The 23833-nt window shown below is 36.7% G+C and overlaps 2 protein-coding genes across 4 annotated transcripts in view; one reads left to right on the plus strand and one right to left on the minus strand.

Annotated features, from left to right (window-relative positions):
- LOC136846017 (glycine receptor subunit beta-like) overlaps positions 1–7766 on the minus strand; it is a 38162-nt gene extending 30396 nt beyond the window's left edge. The window contains exon 1 of the mRNA XM_067116637.1: positions 7198–7766. Coding sequence (XP_066972738.1) covers positions 7198–7262 — 65 coding nt within the window. The 5' untranslated portion in view covers positions 7263–7766. The remainder of the gene's footprint in view (positions 1–7197) is intronic.
- Positions 1–23833, plus strand: part of LOC136846015 (nitric oxide synthase, salivary gland-like) — a 110008-nt gene that overhangs the window by 12617 nt on the left and 73558 nt on the right. For all 3 annotated transcript variants that reach the window (XM_067116634.1, XM_067116635.1, XM_067116633.1), the window contains one exon: positions 18614–18744. The gene's annotated coding sequence lies outside the window, so the exon portion shown is untranslated. The remainder of the gene's footprint in view (positions 1–18613; positions 18745–23833) is intronic.

Genomic DNA, 23833 nt, shown 5'->3' on the forward strand with positions numbered 1-23833 from the left:
TATATTATATATATATATATATATATATATATATGATATATATATATATATATGCATATAGGCTATATATATATGTATATATACTGTATATAGATATGTATATATAATATATTTATAAAATAAACACGCACACACATACAGTATATATATAGTGTATTTATAAATATATATGATATATATATACTGTATATATATAAACATACATACATACATGCGCGCCTTAATAAACTAGTTTGCATGTGAATACAGAACAAAAGGTGGCCAACAGATATTTGACAAAAGAGCGTGATCGCCATCACAGCAGTGTCTGTGCGTCGTTCCTTCCTTGTAGGCTATCTGGAGTTTTGTTCAGAAGTTGGGCTCGCCAACGGCAACGATTTCTGTTGACAGATAGACAGGACATGTGGCCCTACTAATTTCGGCGCCAGAACCCGTGCCATACCCGATGCGTACAAGATGAAAGAGATGCCGAAGTGTTCTAAATGAACGCATTGGCAATGACAGTAGTAATTGATCATTGGTTTGATATCATAAACTTGTATCGCCACAGCTACAGTTACTGGCTCCGGTGAGCGGAATGGGCCACGGGTACAGCAGGCTCTCTCTCTCTCTCTCTCTCTCTCTCTCTCTCTCTCTCTCTCTCTCTCTCTCTCTCTCTCTAAACTCAAGGCCATGCCCCAGAAAGACACTATTTGGTTGTTCTGCGTTCCAAAATGATCCTTCAGTATACAGTATATATTATATATATATATATATTATATATATATATATATATATATATATATATATATATATATATATATATATATATATATATATATATATATATAATATACATATTTTGAAGGATAATTTTGGAACGCAGAAGAACCAAATAGTTTCTTTCCGGAATATGGCCTTGAGTTTACAAGACGAGCAGCTTAAATCATTGTTTTTAGTTTACTTAAAAAAAATAATGACAATATTTTCCTCTCATAATTCCCCTTTTTTTTTATAAAGCTTGCATTCTTGTTTATTACATGTTAAGTGATGACAAGATGTTTTTCCAACTTTTGCAGTTTTACTTCCAAACGTAGTAAGTGAAGCATAGACGACCAAGTTGTGCTCACGCCGTGAGCAGTAATGCTCCACAGAGCAGTTCGCTCCCACAGTGGGGTAGTACCGTCAGAGCACCTCATGCGGTGCACTGTAGGTATTACTTAGGTTCTTTGCAGTGTCCCTTCGGGCCCTAGCTGCAACCTCTTTCGTTCATTTTACTCTACCTCCTTTCATATTCTCTTTCCTCCACTTACTTTCCACCCTCTCCCAACAATTGATTCATAGTGCAACTGCGAGGGTTTCCTCCTGTTACACCTTTCAAACCTTTTACTGTTAATTCCGTTTCTGCGCTGAATGACTTCATAGGTCCCAGTGCTTGGCCCTTGGCCTAAATTTTATATACAGTATAACGGAGCAGTTCGCTCTGATATCAATAACTCTCACAGCCCCAAAAATGAACAACAACGAAGTAAAGTTTAACTTAACTGACAAAGGGTTACGCGATACCGATATGGAATATAAACGTCAGTTATTGCAGCCTCAGTAATGAATGTATTGGTTGACTGGATAATTGATTATATTGATAATTGAGGGCGCTGTTGTCACTGGATGAATGAAGACTTGGGGATGGGCGGCGGGGGTAGGGGTGGGGTTCGAAGGACAAAAGCTGATGTATGACAAAGAGACGGTGATGTTATTTTTGGTGTACTTTATTAGATCACAAAAAATCATGAAAAAGATTTATTTAAATAATAATTCTCTCTCTCTCTCTCTCTCTCTCTCTCTCTCTCTCTCTCTCTCTCTCTCTCTCTCTCTCTCTCTCTCTCTCTCTCTCTCATAATAGAACGTATGCAAGGACAAAAACCATTCCTGACAAAGACATCAGCAGTCGTACATATCAGTCATAATATTTCTTCGAATAATTTCAGAGATTTTGTCTCTCGCAGTATCATTCAATGAGGGTGTGAAAGTTATGGTTTCAACGCATGTCTTCGTCATGCAGAAAAAAATATCCTAGCAGCCTAGTACAAGAGTCAGTGGGTCAGGTTTTACCCTACCTTATTTTTCCGGTGGTTTCTGCAGAGGTTACCACCTTTTCAGTATGCAGCACACAACAACTGTAGGGTGCACTGCAGGTTCTCTGCAGCATCCCTTCGGTTTCAGCTGCACTGCCTTCTGCCTTTAACTTGCATCCGCTCCCTTTGGTCTTTGCTCACCTAACTGTCCAGCTTCTCTACCTTTTCCCTGCTCTAATTGTCATCTCCCATTCCAGAACAGGTCTTTGGGGCGAGCCAGTTGAGTCTAAGTATATCTTAGTTTAACCAGACCATTGAGCTGATTAACAGCTCTCCTAGGGCTGGCCCGAAGGATTAGATTTATTTTTACGTGGCTAAGAACCAATTGGTTACCTAGTAACGGGACCTACAGCTAATTGTGGAATCCGAACCACATTATAGCGAGAAATGAATTTCTATCACCAGAAACAAATTCCTCTTATTCTTCACTGGCCGGTCGGAGATTCGAACTCGCGACCAACAGAGTGGTAGCTGAGAACGGAACTCGCTCGTCCAGCTAAGAAAAATGTGACTGAGTGGCCTCGGTAAATTACCCTATACAGCAACATTAATTATATTATTTAAAATTATGGCTACATCAGCAAAGTCTAATAATTCTTTTTTTCTGTAGGAGAAAGAGCACGTAATAATTGTCCTCTATTCATATCATGAAAGGGAAGGTATAAACATATTCGGAAACGTTTCCATTTACATATACAAACAGGAAATGAAAATATGACCATTAACGATTAGCGTAGCTGCAGAAACATCGTTTTAATTTAGTTCATCTCTGACTTTCGTTGATACCGTGCTGTGTTGAACAGCAGCGGAACGTTAACTACCATATTTTACATTTCTTGGTGGTACATGTAATTGTACATTAATTTTCGTAAAATGAGATACGTACAAGTGTATATCGACCGTCCTTGACATATTACTGTCAAATTCTGGTTCTGTACTTCGAATTGATATCAGTTGTGTAGCATTTGCAAACATCAGCCATTAAGCACTCCATTCATGACACAGATTCTTATCCCGCAAGTCATATCTCCCTCCATCGTATGCGCTTTCGCTGACCTTTTGCAGCACTGTCCACAAAAATATTAAATAGCAACAGATAAATAACATACCTTTCTCTCAGAACCATTTTACACATAACGTTCCTTGCCCTGTCTGCATATTCTAACACCAACTTCGCTTCCATCATAAACACTTTTAATCACGCTTAAAAATCTTCAGTACTCTCCTCATTACATTTCCATCGCTTTTCCCATAAGCTTTTTTTTTTTTTTTTTTTTTTTTGTTAACTCCCACTTAATCCACATACACCCTTTTCCTGTTACCCTTGCTACATCTCGGATAAATGTTTCAAACCAAAAACTCGATCGAACAATCTCTTCTTTGTTTAAACCAACACTGTTCTTCCTATGACAAACCCTCTGTCTACCTTTCACAATGGAAATCCTACCGTACACCTTCATTGGTTTACTATTATGCCCCTATAGTTCTTACAGTCGCCTTAATTACCTTTACCTTAATTAAAAAGGAACAGTTATTCCTCTCATCCGTTCTTTTGGACTCTTTCCTCATCCAGAATAAAAAGGAACAACTAGTTATTCCTCTCATCCATTCTTTTGGACTCTTTCCCTCATCCAAATATACTTTACACAATGTGGTCAGCCACTCAGTCACACTTGCATCACCAGATCCAGTCAAATCCTGGTGTCATCCTAATCTCCAACCCCGTGATTACCCTCATTGCATCCTTAAAAGTCATGTTACAAGGCACTCTCAAACTTATATTAACCCCCTCTACTATTGTCATTTAGCCTTGCCTCTCTACTTTCCAGCATGTATAACTAAATTTCCTAGTACTTACTCCGTCGACCTAAGACTTCATTCTCTTTGCAAAGTATCTCTCCAGTTATCCATTAGCTCATTAACCTTTGTCTCTGCATTTAGCCTTTTGTTTAGAGCAGCTTCTTATTCTCCTTCAAATACTTGCGCACATTCAGCAGGATATTGTTAGTAGCCTAATTGTGTTTTTTTTTCTATCTCACTTCCCCCTTGTTTACCTTCTATACCATCCTGTGTACATGTACATGATCTCATCTATCATGTGATTGCACCTCAGTACAGTAGTCTCTTGTATTTCCTTCACTAACCCACTCATTCCTACATTCTATCACTGTGTAAATATGTATATTATTATCTTTGCCTCCAAGGCCTCATTATTCTGTAAAATTCCACCACTCATTATATTTTTTCCTGTGCTTTACCTTCCACAGATTTCCACACATCTCCAGCTTCCCTTCTTATATTTCTTATCCAAGTAGGTCTAGGTCTTCCAACTCTTCTGGTGCCCCACGGGACATTTCCAAGCCTTCTTTATATTCCTTTCATCATTTAATCATCTACTGAAATTACATCCGTAATTTTAGTAATGTATATATATAGATATATATCACATATATATGCAGTATATATATGTATGTATGTCTGTATGTATACATAAACACACACACATATATGTATGTGTGTGTGCGTGTGTGTGTTTGTGTACATAATTATGTATGTAATTAAACTCAGTTTCCCTTTCAGGGTTAACTCCTGTTGTTGTTAACACGTGCTTAATTTACTACAATGTCACAGATATATGTTTTTCAGTTGTTTGTATGTGTGTGTTTGTGTGCATGTGTTTGAGAAATTAAAACAACCCAGAAACTGCAGTGGGAAAGAGGCCGTTAATCCGTAACCATCACAGCGGATAAATAGGCCTAGTGCGGTGGTGAGCGGCCATGGAAAATAAAGCGAAGGTGACTGTTCCATTACAAACCGTCCAGAATTCATTTATATACCTCTTTCTTTAACGACAAGTAATGCCATTTCTTTGAAAAGAAATATTTTCTGGGAAAACGGAAGTACTGGGTAATAAACATAAAGAGAAGTGAAATGGGTTTGTGCTCCATAGAAAGCAAATATACTAGAATTTAACTACAACTGTATTTGGAATGTGAATTTGGCTTATCTAGTGGTTTAGTTGCTTGACATGAAAGCATTTACTTTCTTTAGTGTTGCTTTGCTGCTGCAGTGACTTAGATGGTACTTGGGAACTTTCATTCCCTTATCATGGAACTGTGTTGCTGCCAATTTAGAGGCACTTATATCTGACGTTATATTAAAGCTATTTGGAGTCTGTAAGTCATTATATGATATGTAGTAACTGATGTTTGTGGATGATGTAGGGTTGACCGGTGATCATGAAGGAAAATGGTAGAATGGTGAACATTTATAAGAGCAAATGTTGCAAATGAGTTGTGAAAGTAAACCGAAGTTGGAGGGATAAAGCAATAGATTGTTATGAAGAGCTCAAGAACTTGAATAGTGGAGTATTACTGGTATTAGAGAGTGAATGTTAATGGTGATAATGGTAGTAAAAAAAACAGAAGAGATAACTCAAAAAATAAGTAAAACAAAGATGGTAGCAGGAGTTCTGCAAAAGTCTTAAAGAAAAGAATAGTTAAGATTTTGAAAATGAAATGTGGAGGAGAGGGGTTTGGGAAGTTTAAGAAGCGGTTTGGATGTTATAGAAGGTAATTCGTCGAGAGAGATTTAAAATTTGTTAAAAGTGGATTGTGTTTTGTGTTATGTAGATGTAAAAGAGACTGTTAGGCTATATGTAAAAGTGGGTCAGAGATGCGAGAAGTCAGAGAATTGGCAGGGGATGGAGATCTAAAATTGTGGGTTGGGGGACAGTGAAGAGAAACAACAGAGACTGATGTAAGAAAACTGAAAGTGATTTTGATGTAGATTACGACTCTGGTGGAAAAATGGAAACCGGGGAGATAGAAAAGCAGAATATATAATTTAATATTACTAGGTAAACATACCTTGCTGAATACATACTACTGCTTAGGGGTGTGTCAGATTCAAGAACTCAAGAGAGTGAGTGACTGGGTATGATATCTGTGTAACTTAAACAATTAAGAGCAGTTCAGCAATAACAGGTGTGATCAGAGACATTAACCTTCTGTAGAACACTATGGACATAAGGAACCTCCTGATTGCAATAATTATCTCCCTCTAAAAAGATGCGAAATACTGGGATAGCTCTGGAACGTCTTAAGAAACAAGACTGGATATCTTCAGCCTTCAGGCCAAGAATATAGGGATGAAGCAAGAGGGTTGCAGAATTTTATTTCATTTTCAATTCTGTAAACGTAATGAGTGTTAGTTAAGCAATGCCAGGCCTCGCTTATTGTATTTATTGATTGCATGGGAGATTTTCTTGTCAAAAATCAAGGGTGTGCGACTTTCTTATAGGAAGAGATCCGTAGCACCAGGCGACAGCTACATAGCTCTGATGCAATTATACCTTGACAAGTAGTCATGATGGACTATTATGTGTGTATTAATATAATTTACTTATTTTGACAACATGAATATTAACAGTTTCCCCTTGTGAACTTGCCGCAAAAAGCGTTACTTCAAAGGTTCGCCGATTAGAATGTGGATGAAAGGACTGAATAAAATAAGACCAAGTTATCGTTCTAAAGAAACAAGGTGCACCCTGAAGGATGTTATATCGACCAACTACCCTAGGAATAGATCTTTCAATGATGCATTTTAGTTTCTGAAAATTGTAACCTGAGTTTTAAACTCAGATGATGCACTTTCAAGTATGTAGTTGTCTAATTCATAAACGAGAGTCCCGAAAGAAAATTAAGTAACTACAATGGCTAGAGTTTAGTTTATATTGATACCCTCCTGATAAGTCTATATTGATACCCTCCTGATTAATCTGTATCGACACCTCTCGGAGAAGCACGCGGAATTTCTTTAGTTGTTATTTAAAGCATTTTGCCTGTCAAATTAAGTGGTACGTTGGCCAAAACAAATGACAGTACATACTCTGAACCTTTGGCTAGACAAAAGTTTATAATTACTTGCCTAAGGTTGGATGTAATGGTTAATCAGCCACGCAGCTGGCAAATCACTTACCTCCGCCCTATTTTGCAGGGGTGTAGAAAGTGCTAATATCCACGTGTAGGTATGAGCCCTCTTTGTACCTGTCTTTTCAGTGCAACTCTGAACCGGCACTTACCTTGCGTACTGCATGACTGCCAGTGTGATGCTACTGAAGAGAGTTCCGTAAGTTTTCATCAGCATTTTGGCTCGCGTCGGAATGTCTCACTAGCTTTTGCAAGTTTGTTTTTATTAATGTCCTCTTCTTCCTCTTCTTCTTCTTCTTTTATCCTCATAAGGAATTTATGGAAGACCATGATTTTCCAGAGTTCATCGTTGAGCGGGGCAAACACTTTCTTTGACATTTACCGATCATCATTTTCCGTTGCTTTCATCGCAGCGTAATGAGAGGTCAGTGCTCCGTGGCTCTTCCATAATGAGTTATTATGCACTAAGGAACTTCTCCAGCACACTGAGCGAAGAATCAAGATGCCCGATCTAATTAGCGTAAGGCATCCCCCACGTTTCCTGTTTATTTCTACTTTCCTATTTTAGTTTTTCCTCGGAACCGACGCTCAGCAACCCAAGAGGTAAATGTTCGAGCAATAACTGGGCACAAACGAGAGAGAAACGAGAGAATTAGCGAGAGAAGAGGAGAGCCACAAATGGCCGACTCGGTCCTAACGTCTCTGCTTCCCCTTCCAATCTGAGAGAGGCAACACGGCTGCCATCTGCCTGCCTCTATGGGGAGCAGCGGATTTAGGGTGGGGTGGGGTACGGGGAAGAGAGGGGGGAGGATGTCCTACCATGAGGTCCCTACCTTAGTAAATCATGTTATACGTAACTACTTGACATCAGTCAATTCCTTTCTCTCGCTCTTGTCGATCTCGTACCAAACAGCAGAGAAAAGTTTTGTTACGTGATAATTAGTTGTCGATCAATATTTGGGTCCTTGCCTTATTTGCTAAGAATCCTAGGGTCCGGACAACACCTAAACACTCATTAGTTCTGCGGTTATCTCACTCCCGTTATAGGGAAGAATGGGACGATGAAATGAAAACAAAAGAATATGCTACTGTTGGTAGCGGTAATATTTTGATTAACGTTTCGAATAATTTGTAGTTAAACGTTTTCTTTTCCATCAAGAAATGAAATTCCTGGTTTGCACCAACTTTAAATATAAATGTCGAATTTAAGACTGTGGTATTAGAAGGCAGAAAATATTGCATGAGATTAACTCTGTCATCCTGTTTTATAAGCCGCAGTGGATAAAGATAATAGAGACAATGTCATCATCATGCCCTCCTCCTCCGCGTGACGTGGAGCCCTTGTGAAATTCCGTTCTCTTATGTGTTTCCTAATGCTTTAAGGAAAATTGTAGTTGCTATTTAATATGAAAAAAACCTTACGATCGACAATCTCCCATTTTTAGAGTATCACGGGATCAGGACAGTTAATTGGCTGGATCTGGGACTTTCTTCTCTTAGCCTGTGAGACTTCAATTTGGTTACCTTTTGAAATTTTGGCTTCAGGTGAATTTCACAAGGGCCTATGAAACTGAGAGCCTCGTAATGATAAATCTTTGTAGAAGAAGAATAGAAGGAAAAAACCTTCGCTAGACCGTGCGCTCGAAGGATCACCGATTACCTCAGGGTGGCTCCGTAGGGGGTTAGTGCCGTCAGTGCACCTCATACTGTGCACTGTAGGCATTTCTTATGGTTCTTTGCAGCTTCCCTTAGCCCCCAGCAGCAACCCCATTCATTCCATTTACTGTACCTCCGTTCATATTATCTTTTTTCCATCTTACTTTTCATTATCTCCTAACAATTGTTTCATAGTGCAACTGTGAGTTTTTCCCCTGTTACACCTTTAAAACCTTTCTGCTCTCAATTTCCCTTTCAGCGTTGGATGATCTCATAGGTCCCAGCGCTTGGCCTTTGGCCTGAAGTTTGTATTCCATTTCATCATATATTATTCCACACTTCAGAGTGGTAGATTGACCGGTTGGCCCCGTCTTTTCCCAGCACCATGAGAATACAGTGCAATAAAGGCATATCCGCTTAAGAAATATTAATGAGAAGCAGACTAGACTTACCGTCTTGAGTTCCCGCCAGAAATCACCCAGAAAGTTCCCTGATATTTGATCCTTGAAGTTCGGTAATGATAATGCAAAGCTAAGCCATAATTAACTCGACATCGCCGACAACTTGTTATCCACAGCATTCTCATCATGGCATCATCGTAGAAGTTGAATTAATTACAGAGCAGGGCCAATGATTCATATTTGTGATAGATCTCAGCTTCAATAACTCTTCATTTACAGTGCACCTTGAAGCTGAGAACTCTTTAATTGGGTTTTGTTTTTAACTTCTTTCTCTTGTCTCTAATCCTTCAGATTTCTGTCACAGACTAAAAGACCATTTCATGCATAATGTGATCAAAATACTGGCGACCAATGATGTAGCGTAGGTTTAGTTGGACGGAGGTCGTATATTCGCCAGTTTGTCTGTCTGTCCACAACACATATTAGAAAGGTAAAGATAAGTACCAATTCGGTTTTGTGAAGGGGTTGACTATTGTCCAACGCAAAGTTAATATAAATCTTAATTGACATTCACAATGCTATATAGGTATTTTTATATGATATAATGCAGTTGTTTTTCCTTTGGGTTTGTGGCATACGCACTCCCAGATTTATTTACTTATTTAGTTATTAAATCAAGGGCACTGGTGTGAGGTCATTAAATGGGGACTTCACATACGTTCCGGCAGGGGCTACAGTGTTTCCACTTCAGCTGACATGGTTCATCTTGCAGCTTAGGACGACTAACCATTTGAACAGATTTGATGCAAATCATTTTTGCCTCCGTAAAGCATATTTCACCAATGCATACTTTCAGCGTAAGAATTAAAGAATACTTAGTGCAGTAGTTTATAAATTCAAAATCATGTAAAGGAGGAAACGTGAGGTATATGTCTAATAGCTCTTAATTTTAGAATCTTCAGAATTTATATCACATAAATAGGTGTATTCTGATCATGACGAAAGATGGCTGTCATCATGTGAGAGAGAGAGAGAGAGAGAGAGAGAGAGAGAGAGAGAGAGAGAGAGAGAGAGAGAGAGAGAGAGAGAGAGAGAGAGAGAGAAATAGAACATGCGAAAATAAAAGGAATGATACTTTTGATGTATGTAAGCATAGATTCTGATAACCGAATAAGTCTAAAATTGGCAACCTCATAAAAACCACATCATGTGTTAAGTTTAATATTGTTTCGTCTGTTTCATATCACTGTATTTATAACTTGTCAAGAATGTTACTGTCTTATAACCTCTTATAGATGGATTTAAAGTTGGATTTTCTTATTTTCAGAGAATGTAAAGCTCATGAACGTTCATCTGACACGGAAAGTATTGGTTTAAAGACATAAGTTATTTTGTTCACTTGTCATATATATATATATATATATATATATACATATACATATATATGTATATATATACATACATGCATATATATTGTAGACATATATATATATATATATATATATATATATATATATATATATATATATATATATATATATATATATATATATATATATATATATACCTGTACATATATAAGTGTGTGTATGTATGTGTGTAACTATGTATGGAACTGTAATAACGACAATTCCTTCGTAACTTCTCGATTTCTTCATACTTTTTTTGATACGTTTGTCTCTCCGAAGCGTGAGATCCAAAGGTAAGAATATGAAGAAATCATGACGTCTTTAGCAGGATCCGACCCCAAGGTCACAATACCAACCTGACTTCTTGGTGAGGTCGATAACATGACCTCGGCCTGATACTCGGGATGCTGGTTCGAATATATTATATATATATATATATATATATATATATATATATATATATATATATATATATATATATATATATATATATATATATATATATACATAGTATATATATATATATATATATAATATATATATATGTATATATACTGTATATATATGTATGTATGTATGTATATATATATATATATATATATATATATATATATATATATATATATATATATATATATATATATATATATATATATATATATATATATATGTAGATGTATGCATGCACAGCATTCCTCCAGATGTCGTAAGACTATGCAATTTATTGGAGCAATAAATTTCGCAAGCATTTCTTCCAGGCCTGACGGACGTATTTCTCAGTAAGAGTCGGATGAAGATCCTGCGAGATATTGTATTGGAAAGAATGTCGATATTTAAATTCTTTGCAGCTTGACATATTCTTTAAGCACCTCTCTTTCTTCCTCATTCCCTCGAGCAACGACGCCCGGAATACCTCCATTAATCTTTCTCCTTGACATTGAAAAGTCTGCAACGGGGACTCGAGACATATTGAATGGGAAGTAAGCAAAATTAAGGAAATGACAATGGCACAATTGAAATAGCTGTATTGTCTCGAAAATCAAGGTTCATTTATTATGGAAGCTATTGATTAGATATTACCGCAGTGTTTAATAAGTAAAAACTCGTGATGTTCACAATAGTCCTTTGTCCTTTCCCCGTAGGGGGTTAGTGCCGTCAGTCCACCTCATGCGGTGCACTGTAGGCATTACTTAAGGTTCTTTGCAGCTGGCCTTCGGCCCCTAGCTGCAACCCCTTTCGTTCCTTTTCCTGTACCCCCTCCTTCCATCTTACTCTCCACCCTCTCCTAACAGTTGATTCATAGTGCAACTGTGAGGTTTTCCTCCTGTTACACCTTTCAAACCTTTTACTGTCAATTTTCCGTTCCAGCGCTGAGTGACCTCATAGGTCCCAGTGCTTGGCCTTGGCCTAAATTCAATATTCAGTTCAATTCAATACTTTGTCCTTACTTACAGTAAACGTTGGGTAATGGTGTTAATTCAAAATTCTTTTGACAGAATGAAAAGCAAATAATTATTCGCAGAAAGGGATGTGTTACTTAACGGAATACATGTTGATTATTGAGAAGAGAAGTAAAACGAAATGACCTCATGTTTCATTTTAACCGTTCGTCATGGTTTATTTGATGTTTTTTGAGATTGATATTTGATGTTTTTTATGACTGATATCTTTATGTAATCAGGCGCTGTAAGTCCATTTTATCTCGGCCGAGTAGCTAGCTAGATGGTATTCATCTTTCTGTGTTAATTTACCTTGTTTCTGTGATTAATTTGTTAACCTAATGTAGCATTGCGAGTTTCTGTAAATGTAATTCCATATTTTTTGTTATTCATGTTTAATTACTTTTATTTATTTTACTTTTATCAACTTTTATTAATTTTGTTTGACTGAGTTATTCGTGTAATCTGGCACGGCCATTCTCGTTCATTTCGACCGAGCAATTGTAGTAGATGGAAAAGCACGTTTTGTTGAATAAGAATAGTTCCTATTCCCCCACAACCCTAAAGGTTAATCCCCGATGCCGTTGCCATGGTTACCAAGGGCACAGTCAAATATAACGAGTGTAAAAAGCACCACCGCCCCTCTCCCGGGAAATTCAGACATCGGATACCCTCCTTCTCTTTCTCTCCCCATTCAAGAGGGAACTCTCTCCCCCCAAATCCTCCACTTCGCCCCTCTCGCCATGGCCCTCGTCCCCCATCCAATTTTGACTCCCCCCTCCCTTTCTCTCTAGCGACGTTATTAAACTCCAGAGCTTTCATTGATCATCAATTTGCTACTCCTCTTTTTTATTGTTTTTTTTTTTTTTACCACTTGTTTTGCGCTGTTGACGCTTGTTGCGGTTATGTTCCGCTCCTGATGCTTACTTTGACGGAGGTTTGGCTTTTAGAGAAATTCTTAAGCTTTTACTTCCTTCTTTCTTATCACACCCACTTGTTTCATTTCCGCTTAGAGTGTTTTTCTCAAACTGATTTTTTTTTATTTGGCTTCAAGTAGATAATGGTCAGATATATGTGCATTAATATTCTTGTCATTATTACATCAGTTAGCTCCGTCTTTCAGCTGCTGAGTGAATCACAATCTGAAATATTCCTTTCTTCTCCAGTTTCTCTCTCCTAAAGATTCCTTAGAATATTAGTATATGTATACTATGCAATACAAATGATCAAGGCCCAGCAGAGCACAATTGACACACACACACACATATATATATATATATATATATATATATATATATAATATAATAATATATATATATATTTTATATATATATATATATATATATATATATATATATATATATATATATATATATATATATATATATATATATATGTGTGTGTGTGTGTGTGTGTGTGTGTGTAATATATATGGGTTCAGATAAGAGGGTATTTGTTGTGAAGCATTTATGTGAGAAGTTTTAAGGTAAAGGAATAAACTCATACATTGTGTAAATGGACCACGAAAAACCATACGATAGAATCGATAGACAGGCAAAGTGGATTATGGTATTCAGGATGTGTCAGTTAGAAGATAAGCTGCTGAGCGTGATTAAAAGTTTTCGAAATGGAAGCTTAAGAATTTAGGAAAATGTAGAGGGGAGGATGACTCGTTAAGTGTACATTCAAGTCTGCAACAAATGAGTTTTATTTTTTTTATGGCTCTATAATAAGTTATCTGATGGAGTAATGCGAAATGCCGGAAATTAAATACTAGATGAAGGAGGGAGTTGTGGCAAATGCACTTTGAAAGGGTTGATATTTAAAGATGAATTAATACTGGTAGGGAGGGGGCAGCGAAAAGAAAACCATTGTGACTGCAAGAGGAGAAATTTGAAAGTGAACGGGAGCAAGAGTAGCGTCATGGGGGTAAATGGAAACCATGAAGATGGAATAGTGAATGTTAATAAGAGTGATGGAATAATGGAATCTGTTGATCCTCATAGGCATTTGGGCGTAAATATAACGAATATTAGTGGGATAGCAGAAGAGGCGAGTTGCAGAATAATTGAAGCAAGGAATGTAGCAGAGTAAGTGCCAAAGATTGGGAAGAGACTTAGCATGGCTATGAAAGATAATGTGGTAATGTATAAGGGGGATTTTTGAGCTAGGGAAAAATAAATAAATAAGGGGAAGAAAGTGATTCTGAGAGAAAATTCATTCAGGGCTGTGGTGTTGGACGGCCCAAGTTGCTTTTGTGCTCACCATTAGCAGTAATGCTGGCTGGAACAATCCTTTGATTCATTACTGATGATGAAACTTAAACGACCGTTTACAGAATTACATTATGGCTTATGACCTGTAAATACCAGTCATATTCTATAACTCTTAGATCTGTATTGTCAGGTCGGTTGAAGGGTTATTAATTTGAATCAACCCAGCAATAATATTTTGGTGTATCAATTGGAGAAAGTGTCAGTCTTAGTATTTAACATCTTAAATCTCTTATCCAGTGGTTTTAATTGAGAAATTTATATTAAACAACAACTATTATTAATGTGGTTCCAGTTCTTACAGTTATCCTTAAATATAAAAGACTTGAAAGGTTACAATCAAGTCTTTGTAGAGGCAATCACGTCTCAACGATAATTTTGCATTAATGTTTCCAGCTACCAATATTAATACGTCAGGATTAGTAGGATATGTACAAATAATAAACAAACACTTAATTTGTGAATGAAATTTGAATAAGAAAATTGTGATGTGATGTGTTTTAATTGAAATTTCAACAAAAAATATCGTTAAAACATGTCGGCAATTTACCTGTGTATCCACATATAAAACAGTCATCATAGAGCGATGGTCGTGATTTATGCAGTATGCCGTAAACATCTTCATAAAAATGGTGGTACTTAGAGAGGACGGTTAATGGGGTATCTTTGACATTCTTAAGAATGCGCTGACGCGATCATATATGCGTGTCAAATGAATTTAATCTCTGATTAGTGACAGGAGAATTTCATATTGATGTGTTATAATAATATTATGTGATGCCCACTCTGATTGACTGTTAATTTGGAGAATTTAATTATATAACAACAAAGCTCAGGCTTCGCATTTTACGAACATTTAGGTATAGATCTCTCTCTCTCTCTCTCTCTCTCTCTCTCTCTCTCTCTCTCTCTCTCTCTCTCTCTCTCTCTCTCTCTCTCTCTCTTCATAAAAATATTTATATTTTCGTTCATAAGCCAAATACATTATGTCGTCATCGCACCTGAACCATATTTTCATTGCGTGGAATGACATTTTTTAATATTTTGCTTGTAAAAATTCCATATTCAAATTACATAAAACAAGATAAAAAGGGGTTGCCCATAGCCATACCAAAAGTCTGAGAGTAAACTTTCCAGTTGAAATAAAAATTACATTCTTTTACACATTTTAATCTATTTTTACAAGTTCTTGGAAATTGGGAACTCCAGCTGCCTGTTCTTTAAAGGTACCAGGTAAAAATTGTAGGAGGTCATAATGATACCGCGTCAAAATTCACCAGCCTGGATACAGTCACTAATTGGTTAAGAATATCGACTAGGTATTTTGCTTAATGGTCCTAGCGGGGTGGTTTGTTTTTGTGATTTTTTTTTTACCCCGTACATACACGGTAATGATAGAGAGGCCACACACACAACCTATGTATCAGGTTTTCATTAGTTTTCATTAATTCTTTAAACTTATTTGAATTACTGTGATTTCAAGATCAGTTATAACAAAATATGTGGTGAAATGAGAAGAGCGGTCTTTCGATTAAATTCAACGAAGTGTATTAGAAAAACACATCCTTCCGTTTCCAATCTCTCAATTTGAAATTACGCCGGAAGTCTGATCTTATTGGGCAAATACCCCAGCTCGATAGGTGGTCATGTGATTGATAAGGGTCCTTCTTTCGTCTCATTTTTCTATAAAACTGAATTACAATCTCATTTAATGCTAGAACTGAATTAAAAACTTTTAGTGTTGTAACCGTTGTGATTAAAATGAGCTCCTACGAGATTCTCCCAGTTAACTTGATCTGGCGAGGAATTGCTTTGCTCTTTAAACATTTTCTTGTGTTCCATTTCATAGTCTCTAATTTGTATATTCCTACGCGTATTCAAGTATCCACATTTATTCGTCTCAGGAACATTAAATTTTCCTTAGAAGACCGAGATGGATTTTGGGGATAAAGTGAAAGATTATGTTTCGACAGCGGCCATCAATGATGCTCAGCAAATTTTTTTTATTAAGATAGAAGTAAATGTATAGGTTTTCATGTTAAGTGAATCCATTCTTGTATTTTGCCTGCACTTTATATGTTGATGGATTAATTTTTTATCTTAATATTCCGACAAAATCTTTCCTAGTGTCCGTGAAATTTATTGGCATTTTTATATTAAAATCTGGTGTGATTTGTCCTTAGATTTTATCAGTCATTTGGTGTTATCGCTCTTGTTCCTGCTGTTTAGTCAGTGAAGATAACTTTCTCTCGAGTGGGTAATTTTTATGCATCTGGAATGTAAATGAAGTTTAGTTTAGTTACAAAAGATTTCAAAATGTATTTTCAAAAACCCAGAAAGTTAGGCTTCCCAATAGTTGTCCAGCATATAAGATAAGGGTTGTATGTTGTAGCATTTAGATATGAATTTATATATCCCCCTTACCGTTTCTCGGATCCATTAACTACAACTTTTATTTATTTATTTTTTTTTTTGTAGAGATGAGTTGAAAGTTTACTTTGGGGTGAAGACTTGGTTTGTTTTGGGTAGCCTGGGTGTCTCCCTGCACACCCTTAAAAGGTAATTTGTTTCAGTTTAACCTTGTTGCAAGAGCTGTGTTCCAATTTTGTGTTTTCTCGTGTGATTTTCCTGGCGACATTCTTTAGGTATTATTGTAAAGTTGCTTCATTTACTGCCATATCCTTTCTGTTTCTTTATCGGAGACCCAATTCGATATTCATTTTAGAGTTCTTCGTTTTCACATGAGTTGTATGCATAAATGATGTAAACACCTACAAATTACCTTAATGTATATTTTCAGCCTTCCATTCTCCATTCTCTAGATGTAGAGTTTGTCGTGATTTCCCAGTTCCAGTGTGTGCTGAGCATATCACACTACAGTAATTCTATACGGGGCTGCTTGAGAGAGAGAGAGAGAGAGAGAGAGAGAGAGAGAGAGAGAGAGAGAGAGAGAGAGAGAGAGAGAGAGAGATCTTATTGATGCCCGTGACAAGAATCCATCCTTACTAGAGCTAATCGGAGGCACCCAGGGCATCCAAAGAGAGAAAAACAGTGACCACCTATTAATTTGGAAAGCTTTGAACATCTTCAGCAATAGTAAGATTACATATTCCACGCTAGTAGAAGAAGTATGCGAGCGAATGGGGACTAGGCAGCCCCCCTCCCCCCTTTAACACCTGACACACCGCACCCGCCAAGAGATAAGATAGTTCCAAGCCAAGCCCAAGTAGGCTAACACCCTATCTGAAGTCCCTTCGACCCGTTCAACACGAGCCACGAAGAGTAGTTAGCGGTTGACATTTGCTTAACCTTCAGATTTGATAAACATTCACTTATATGAGTTTACATAGCCTACATAAGTAAATATTCTTATTTTATACGCGATTGTAATTATATGTATTATTATGAATATACCTGTTTCATGCATTATAGTTATTGTAAGTTACTCAGACATGTACAGTACATGTAAGATTTCTAGGTTTATAAACACAAGTTTATGTAAATACTGTGCATATTGTATCATGATTTGAACATTTATTGAACTATATATTTACGATTCTGCACTGCCTTTCATATATGGACTTTGCATCCAAAGCTTTGACCTCAAATGGTGGTTCAAACTTGAATCCCTCGACCAGCCATTACTCAGGTCCCAGGGTCACTGATGTACTTCCCCTCCGCGAAGAGAAGCTTAGGTTGAAAATCGAGATTCGCAAGTCAGTAGCCGCTGGAAAATGTCCCGGAGTGGTGAAACAGCTGTCGTGACGAAAAACAATAAACAGAGGAATGAAGACTACGTATTTTTCACCAAAAACTAACGAAAAGACTCTGACGATATGAAGATCCTTTTACCATGATGTAGTATTTCAGAAGTCAGAAATCTAGTTGTAAGGAATTACTTATGAATGTAGGATTTTTCAATTTTTTATTTATATTTCAAGCTTTATTGTATACTCAAACACATATCTGCAGTAATTTCTCAAGTTTTATTTTAGTTTCCACAGTTCATTAAAAAAATTGTATATCATGTGATGAGGGCTGGTTTTTATAACTGTATTGTGAACTGTGAGGCATTTAAATGACTTGCAGTATTTAGTAAGAATATGTAACGTCTTGTTGTGTCTCCCTTGGGTCATTTTCCTTAAGTGATGGGTGAATATATTCCAAAGCTTGCAAAGGATAATTAGCATTGAAGTTTTACTTTGATAAAAAAAAAAAATTTACTGGCGTATAACACCGTCTGTATATACTGAAAGCATTTCTGTATCTTGGTAAATAACTGTTTATTTTCCTGTATCATGATCATCGTTGTTGCAGATTTGTGTATTTTCATCTTACTTTAGACTATTTGTATTCAGTTACCCATTTTCCTGTTCATTTGTCTTTACAGAAGAGCATCAAGTTTCAGAGGAGGCAATCCCCTTCGTGAGACCTTGCTAGATCCTGAAGAAGGTCTTTCTCTGGGGACTGCTTGGAGCATTTTGGTAACTTCTTAGAGGGCCATTCGTCATTCAGGTACAGGTAAGGATGGTAACCAATATTGTTAAACTTAGGGATGAATGAAGTTATTTTCTCTTAATGAAAGGGAAGGGTTCCAAATACAACTTTTACTTGTGTGTGTGTGTTTATGTCCTTACAGACCTTACAGACCTTACAGTTCTTTCGGGTTGCCCAGGTCCCTCAGTGTGAGGCACTTCTGATGTCTACCAAAGAGAGAGAGAGAGAGAGAGAGAGAGACAGACAGACAGACAGACAGACAGACAGACAGACAGAGAGAGAGAGAGAGAGAGAGAGAGAGAGAGAGAGAGAGAGAGAGAGAGAGAGAGAGAGGGGGTGAGAGAGAGCGAATTGGTGCCGAAGTTGGGGAGTGGGGGCTTTTAGGTAATCCATTTGCGCGCCTCCTTCCTTAATTTAACAGAACAACATTAATGTGATGCTTTTAAGTAAATTTACTGTAATTGAATGCCGGTTCACTTGGTGTTGGGAGAGGGAACAGGATGCTCAAGGATGTGAAAGTCACTCTCCAGATGAGGAAGGATTTAGAGGCCGGGATTCTGACAGCATTACAGTAAGAATTAATCAGAAGTTATTTGTATATTTAACTCCCGCCACTTTGGGGTCATGTTGGAGTGTCCATATGCGCTTCAGGCCCAATTTTATTTATCTATCAGTGAATGGACTGATCTCTATCATTTGTAATTATAAGTATTCCTGCTGTGGGTATTGCTGTCGATGTACTCTCAGGTTTTAGTATTCTTGTCCAGGTTCCAGTGAGCACGCACGCGACGAAGCAGTGGGCGCTTGTCTTGGTAATTGTGATTCTGAACACATCTTATTATATTTCGAGCGTTTCGGTTCAGCTCTCAATTAATCTTGGATCCTACCTCGGTAAGGTCCCCTTTACTTCATGTACGCATTAACTTACACAAGGCCGGAGTGAAATTATCGTGATTATTGTGGTTTCTGCATTGAGTGAGGGTCGCTGAGAGGTCATAGTCATTCTTTGAATTGATATTTTATCTGCATAGAATACTTTTGGAATGTTTGGTATTCAGTCTCTTCATATATGTATATGTATATTTATATATATATATATATATATATATATATATATATATATGTATGTATGCATGCATGCATGCATGTACTTATATACATTATATATATTATGTATATATATATATATATATATATATATATATATATATATATATATATATATATATATATATGTATGTATGTACTCATGGGAAGGATGGAGCTTAAGTCTTTCCTTTTGCTGTGATTCAATGCTGCCTGTGCATTGTTGCTTAAATAAAAAAAGCCACAGTCCAGCAGTTAAAGTACGAATGTGGCAGTAATCATTCTCTTGCTGTGTCTTAGAACCACCCCAGTTAGGTAAAAAGCTTGTATATAATATATATATATATATATATATATATATATATATATATATATATATATATACTGTATGTACATAATATGCATATATATACATATGTAATATATAATTTATATATATATATATGTATAAAATATATATATATATATATATATATATATATATATATATGTACATACATATATATTAAATGATATGATATGATGTCAGCATGGGTCGGTGACCTCAGAGCCTTCAGAGTGGAAATTCGCTTTACTTAATGAAGAGAAGAGAAAGTGACAATTTATCAGCAAAAAAAAAGGGGGGTTGCAGTGGTTGGTCTGGGAGAGGCGTAAATAAAAGGGAACATTAAGGAAACGAAGAAAATTAATTGTTAAAAAAAAAGTTAGATAAATAGAAAAATACTCATAGAGATATAAACAATTCAACAACGCGGCGAAGTTTCCTCGGCGAAATCGAGTTTTCTTTACAGCCGCTACAGCGTATAATCAAGGCTTTATGAGCCGCGGCCGCTGAAACTTTAACCACGGCCCGGTGGTGGCTTATCCTATATCGTTGCCAGAAGCACGAATATGGCTAACGTTAACCTTATATAAAATCAAAACTACTGAGGCTTGACGGCTGCAATTTGGTATGTTTGATGATTGGAGGAAGGATGATCAACCTACTAATTTGCAGCCCTCTAGCCTTAGTAGTTTTTAGGACTGAGGGCGGACAGAATAAAGTGCGGACGGAAAAAGTAAGGACAGACAAAGTGCAGTCGGACGGACACACCCGGCACAATAGTTTTCTTTTACAGAAAACTAAAAGTGAAATGAAAGAAATATACAGGCAACTAAGGGAAAAGGAAGCAATTGAACGTTAGAAAAGGGAAGGGGGAGTAAAGGTAGAGAGGAAAACGGAAGAAGAAACAAAAGAAAAAAGTATTTGTTCTTCTTTTCTGCAGCTTCCTACTTATATATATGTATATATATATATATATGTGTGTGTGTGTGTATAATATATATATATATATATTTTTTTTTAAATAATTATCAAGGTCTGTAAGCTCACAAATTTCGTAAGTTCTTTTCATAATGACGATCTTATTTCTGTGAAGTCATTTAATGATAGATTTAAACAGGTACATTCTCTCTCTCTCTCTCTCTCTCTCTCTCTCTCGAACAGAATTCAGGCATGACGTACACTGGGCCCTTGACCCCAGATTATACGGGGGCTGCTCTGATTGCATAGAGATCCCTCCCCACCCCCTCTTTTCTCCGTTCTGTCGCGCACCCAGCCTCTTTATACTGAATCTTATGGTGCAGAACATTGTAGTGCGTATGTGTGTGTGTGTGTATATATATATATATATATATATATATATATATATATATATATATATATATATATGTGTGTGTGTTATGTGTGTGTGTGTATTTATATAAATATACATTATATATATATATATATATATATATATATATATATATATAAATATATATGTATATATATATAAACATACACATGTACATATACATGTGTATATGCCGGTAAATTTAGTAGGAGTGGATTTTTTCATGATGGTGACGCCCAGGACCCACCTTTACGCCAGGACTCGTTGCGTAGCCCAGCTTCAAACAGTAGGTAGGAGCAAAGCGTTACCCGGCGACTTATTAATTGGATTCCGTAGATTTACCCGCTGGACTAGCATTAGTTTATAAGTGGATCGAGGGTAGTAACACAAAGCGAAGATGTAACGACTTGATTTTCGTGGAAAGCTAAAGTATGGATTAATAGGGTCACTTTACACCTTAATGCTTTAACAGCTTTGAATAAGTCGCATTCGACAATTCATTGTATAAGACGCCTTTATTAGAAGTTAGACAGGCATGTTCTAGATACTGTACTTTAATAAGAGGGACGTAGGGGTCACCAGATATTATTCAATTATTCGATATATGTCAAGAGGAGGAAATGTTCAGAACAGGAGAACTCTGGGGATAAAATGGCTTTGACATAAAAGGAATGTATGAAACTAAATGACAACTGCTTCAGTGAGTAAAAAGTTCGCAAACCTGTTCTTCTGGAGGCGTGGCGCGTTATAGATACCTAAAGCATGTTTAAATGTGCCTATTTACAGTGGGTCTGTTGGTCACCTACTGTAGACATGCTAGAACAGTCAAGAGACAACCGAGAGAGGAGAGGCTTGTCCGTAGAGTTGCGGAGAAAATGAATTCGAGAATGGACAGTGATGGTTTGTCGCGAGCTTTAATCCATGTAAATGAAAGTTCGAGAATGGTTTTAAAGATAGCCCTACTTATGATAGTACAGGTAGTGAAACCGTTGTTATTATTACTGCTATACATTCCGCTGTAATTTTCCAAGGTGTAAATGTGCTTCGCTATCGGACTTCTGAGTCCCAGAGGTCGGTCTTTTATTCCTCACATTACTGGACTGAGGAAAAGTCTCCCTGAGGATGTTGTGCAATTAGAACCTCAAAGGTTCAAGCTGAGATGCAGTGCATTACTATCCTAAAGCAGTTCTCCTTTATTTTAATATTTTATGTAAATTTTTATCTATATGTTTTTAATATTTTTTTCTTTTCTAATAACTAGTCTGTTTATGCATCAACTATACATTCTGTTATCAACTATACCCTCTGTTATTTCTTTCAAATGAACACCATATTCTTTGGAAGCTTGAATTTCAAGTTGATGGTCCCTGTTGCCTTGTACCATGTGAATAGGTTTTATCTTTTGAATAATACACTTGATTAATCTATTGGGGACATTCTGTATATTTATTTTCATTTTACATACACGACTAGAGTGAAACATTCATCGAATTCACGAAATCGAGAGGAACAGCATCTAGAACACAAAGAAGAACGGCTCAAGAAGAATAAAAAGTGTCAGGAGACATTTCAAGACAAAGAAGTGGAAGGCGAAGAAAGCAGGTGGCCAGAGCACCTGAAAGGCCTTCATGGAAGAAGTCTCGGGTTGGAGTTGGGGGAGGGAGGTGAGAGGGGAGGGTGTTGTCACGATCGTATCTGTCATGTGGGAACAAACTCAGACGTCAGAGTGATGGATTTATGAAGCTCCTCGAAAATTATCTGAGTAGTAATTATAATAATGATAATAAAAGAATTCAGCGGGAACAACTTCCTTTCAATTTGTTTTGCAAATATTTATGATTGCGCAGGTTTATATACTTCAACCACACTAGATGAGACTATTTGCGTTTGCCTGATGCCTTACCGTAGTGACGTCGATAGGTGACTTAATATTATTATTATTATTATTATTTTTATTATTATTTATTATTATTATTATTATTATTATTATTATTATTATTCATAAGATGACACTATTCATATCGAACAAGCCTACAGGGGCCATTGACTTAAAATTCAAGCTTCCAGAGAATATGGTGCTCATTATGAGGCAAGAGAAGGTAAAGGGAGATACAGAGTGAAGAGATCTCACTCATTAAAAAGAAAAAGTAAATGGACAAATTAATAAATAGATAAGGATTATTAAAATTCAAGGAGAATAGCATGAGGGTAGTTCGCTTGAACTTTTGAAGTTCCAATCGCACGACATCCTCAGGGAGAATGTTCCACAGTCCAACCGTGTGAGGAATAAAGGACCTCTGGAACTGAGGAGTTCGACAGCGAGGCACATTTGCCAAAGTGTTTCCTTGGGATCTCAAGATCGAAACTGTGTC

This window comes from Macrobrachium rosenbergii, chromosome 14, assembly GCF_040412425.1.
Source record: "Macrobrachium rosenbergii isolate ZJJX-2024 chromosome 14, ASM4041242v1, whole genome shotgun sequence".
Lineage (NCBI taxonomy): Eukaryota > Metazoa > Arthropoda > Malacostraca > Decapoda > Palaemonidae > Macrobrachium > Macrobrachium rosenbergii.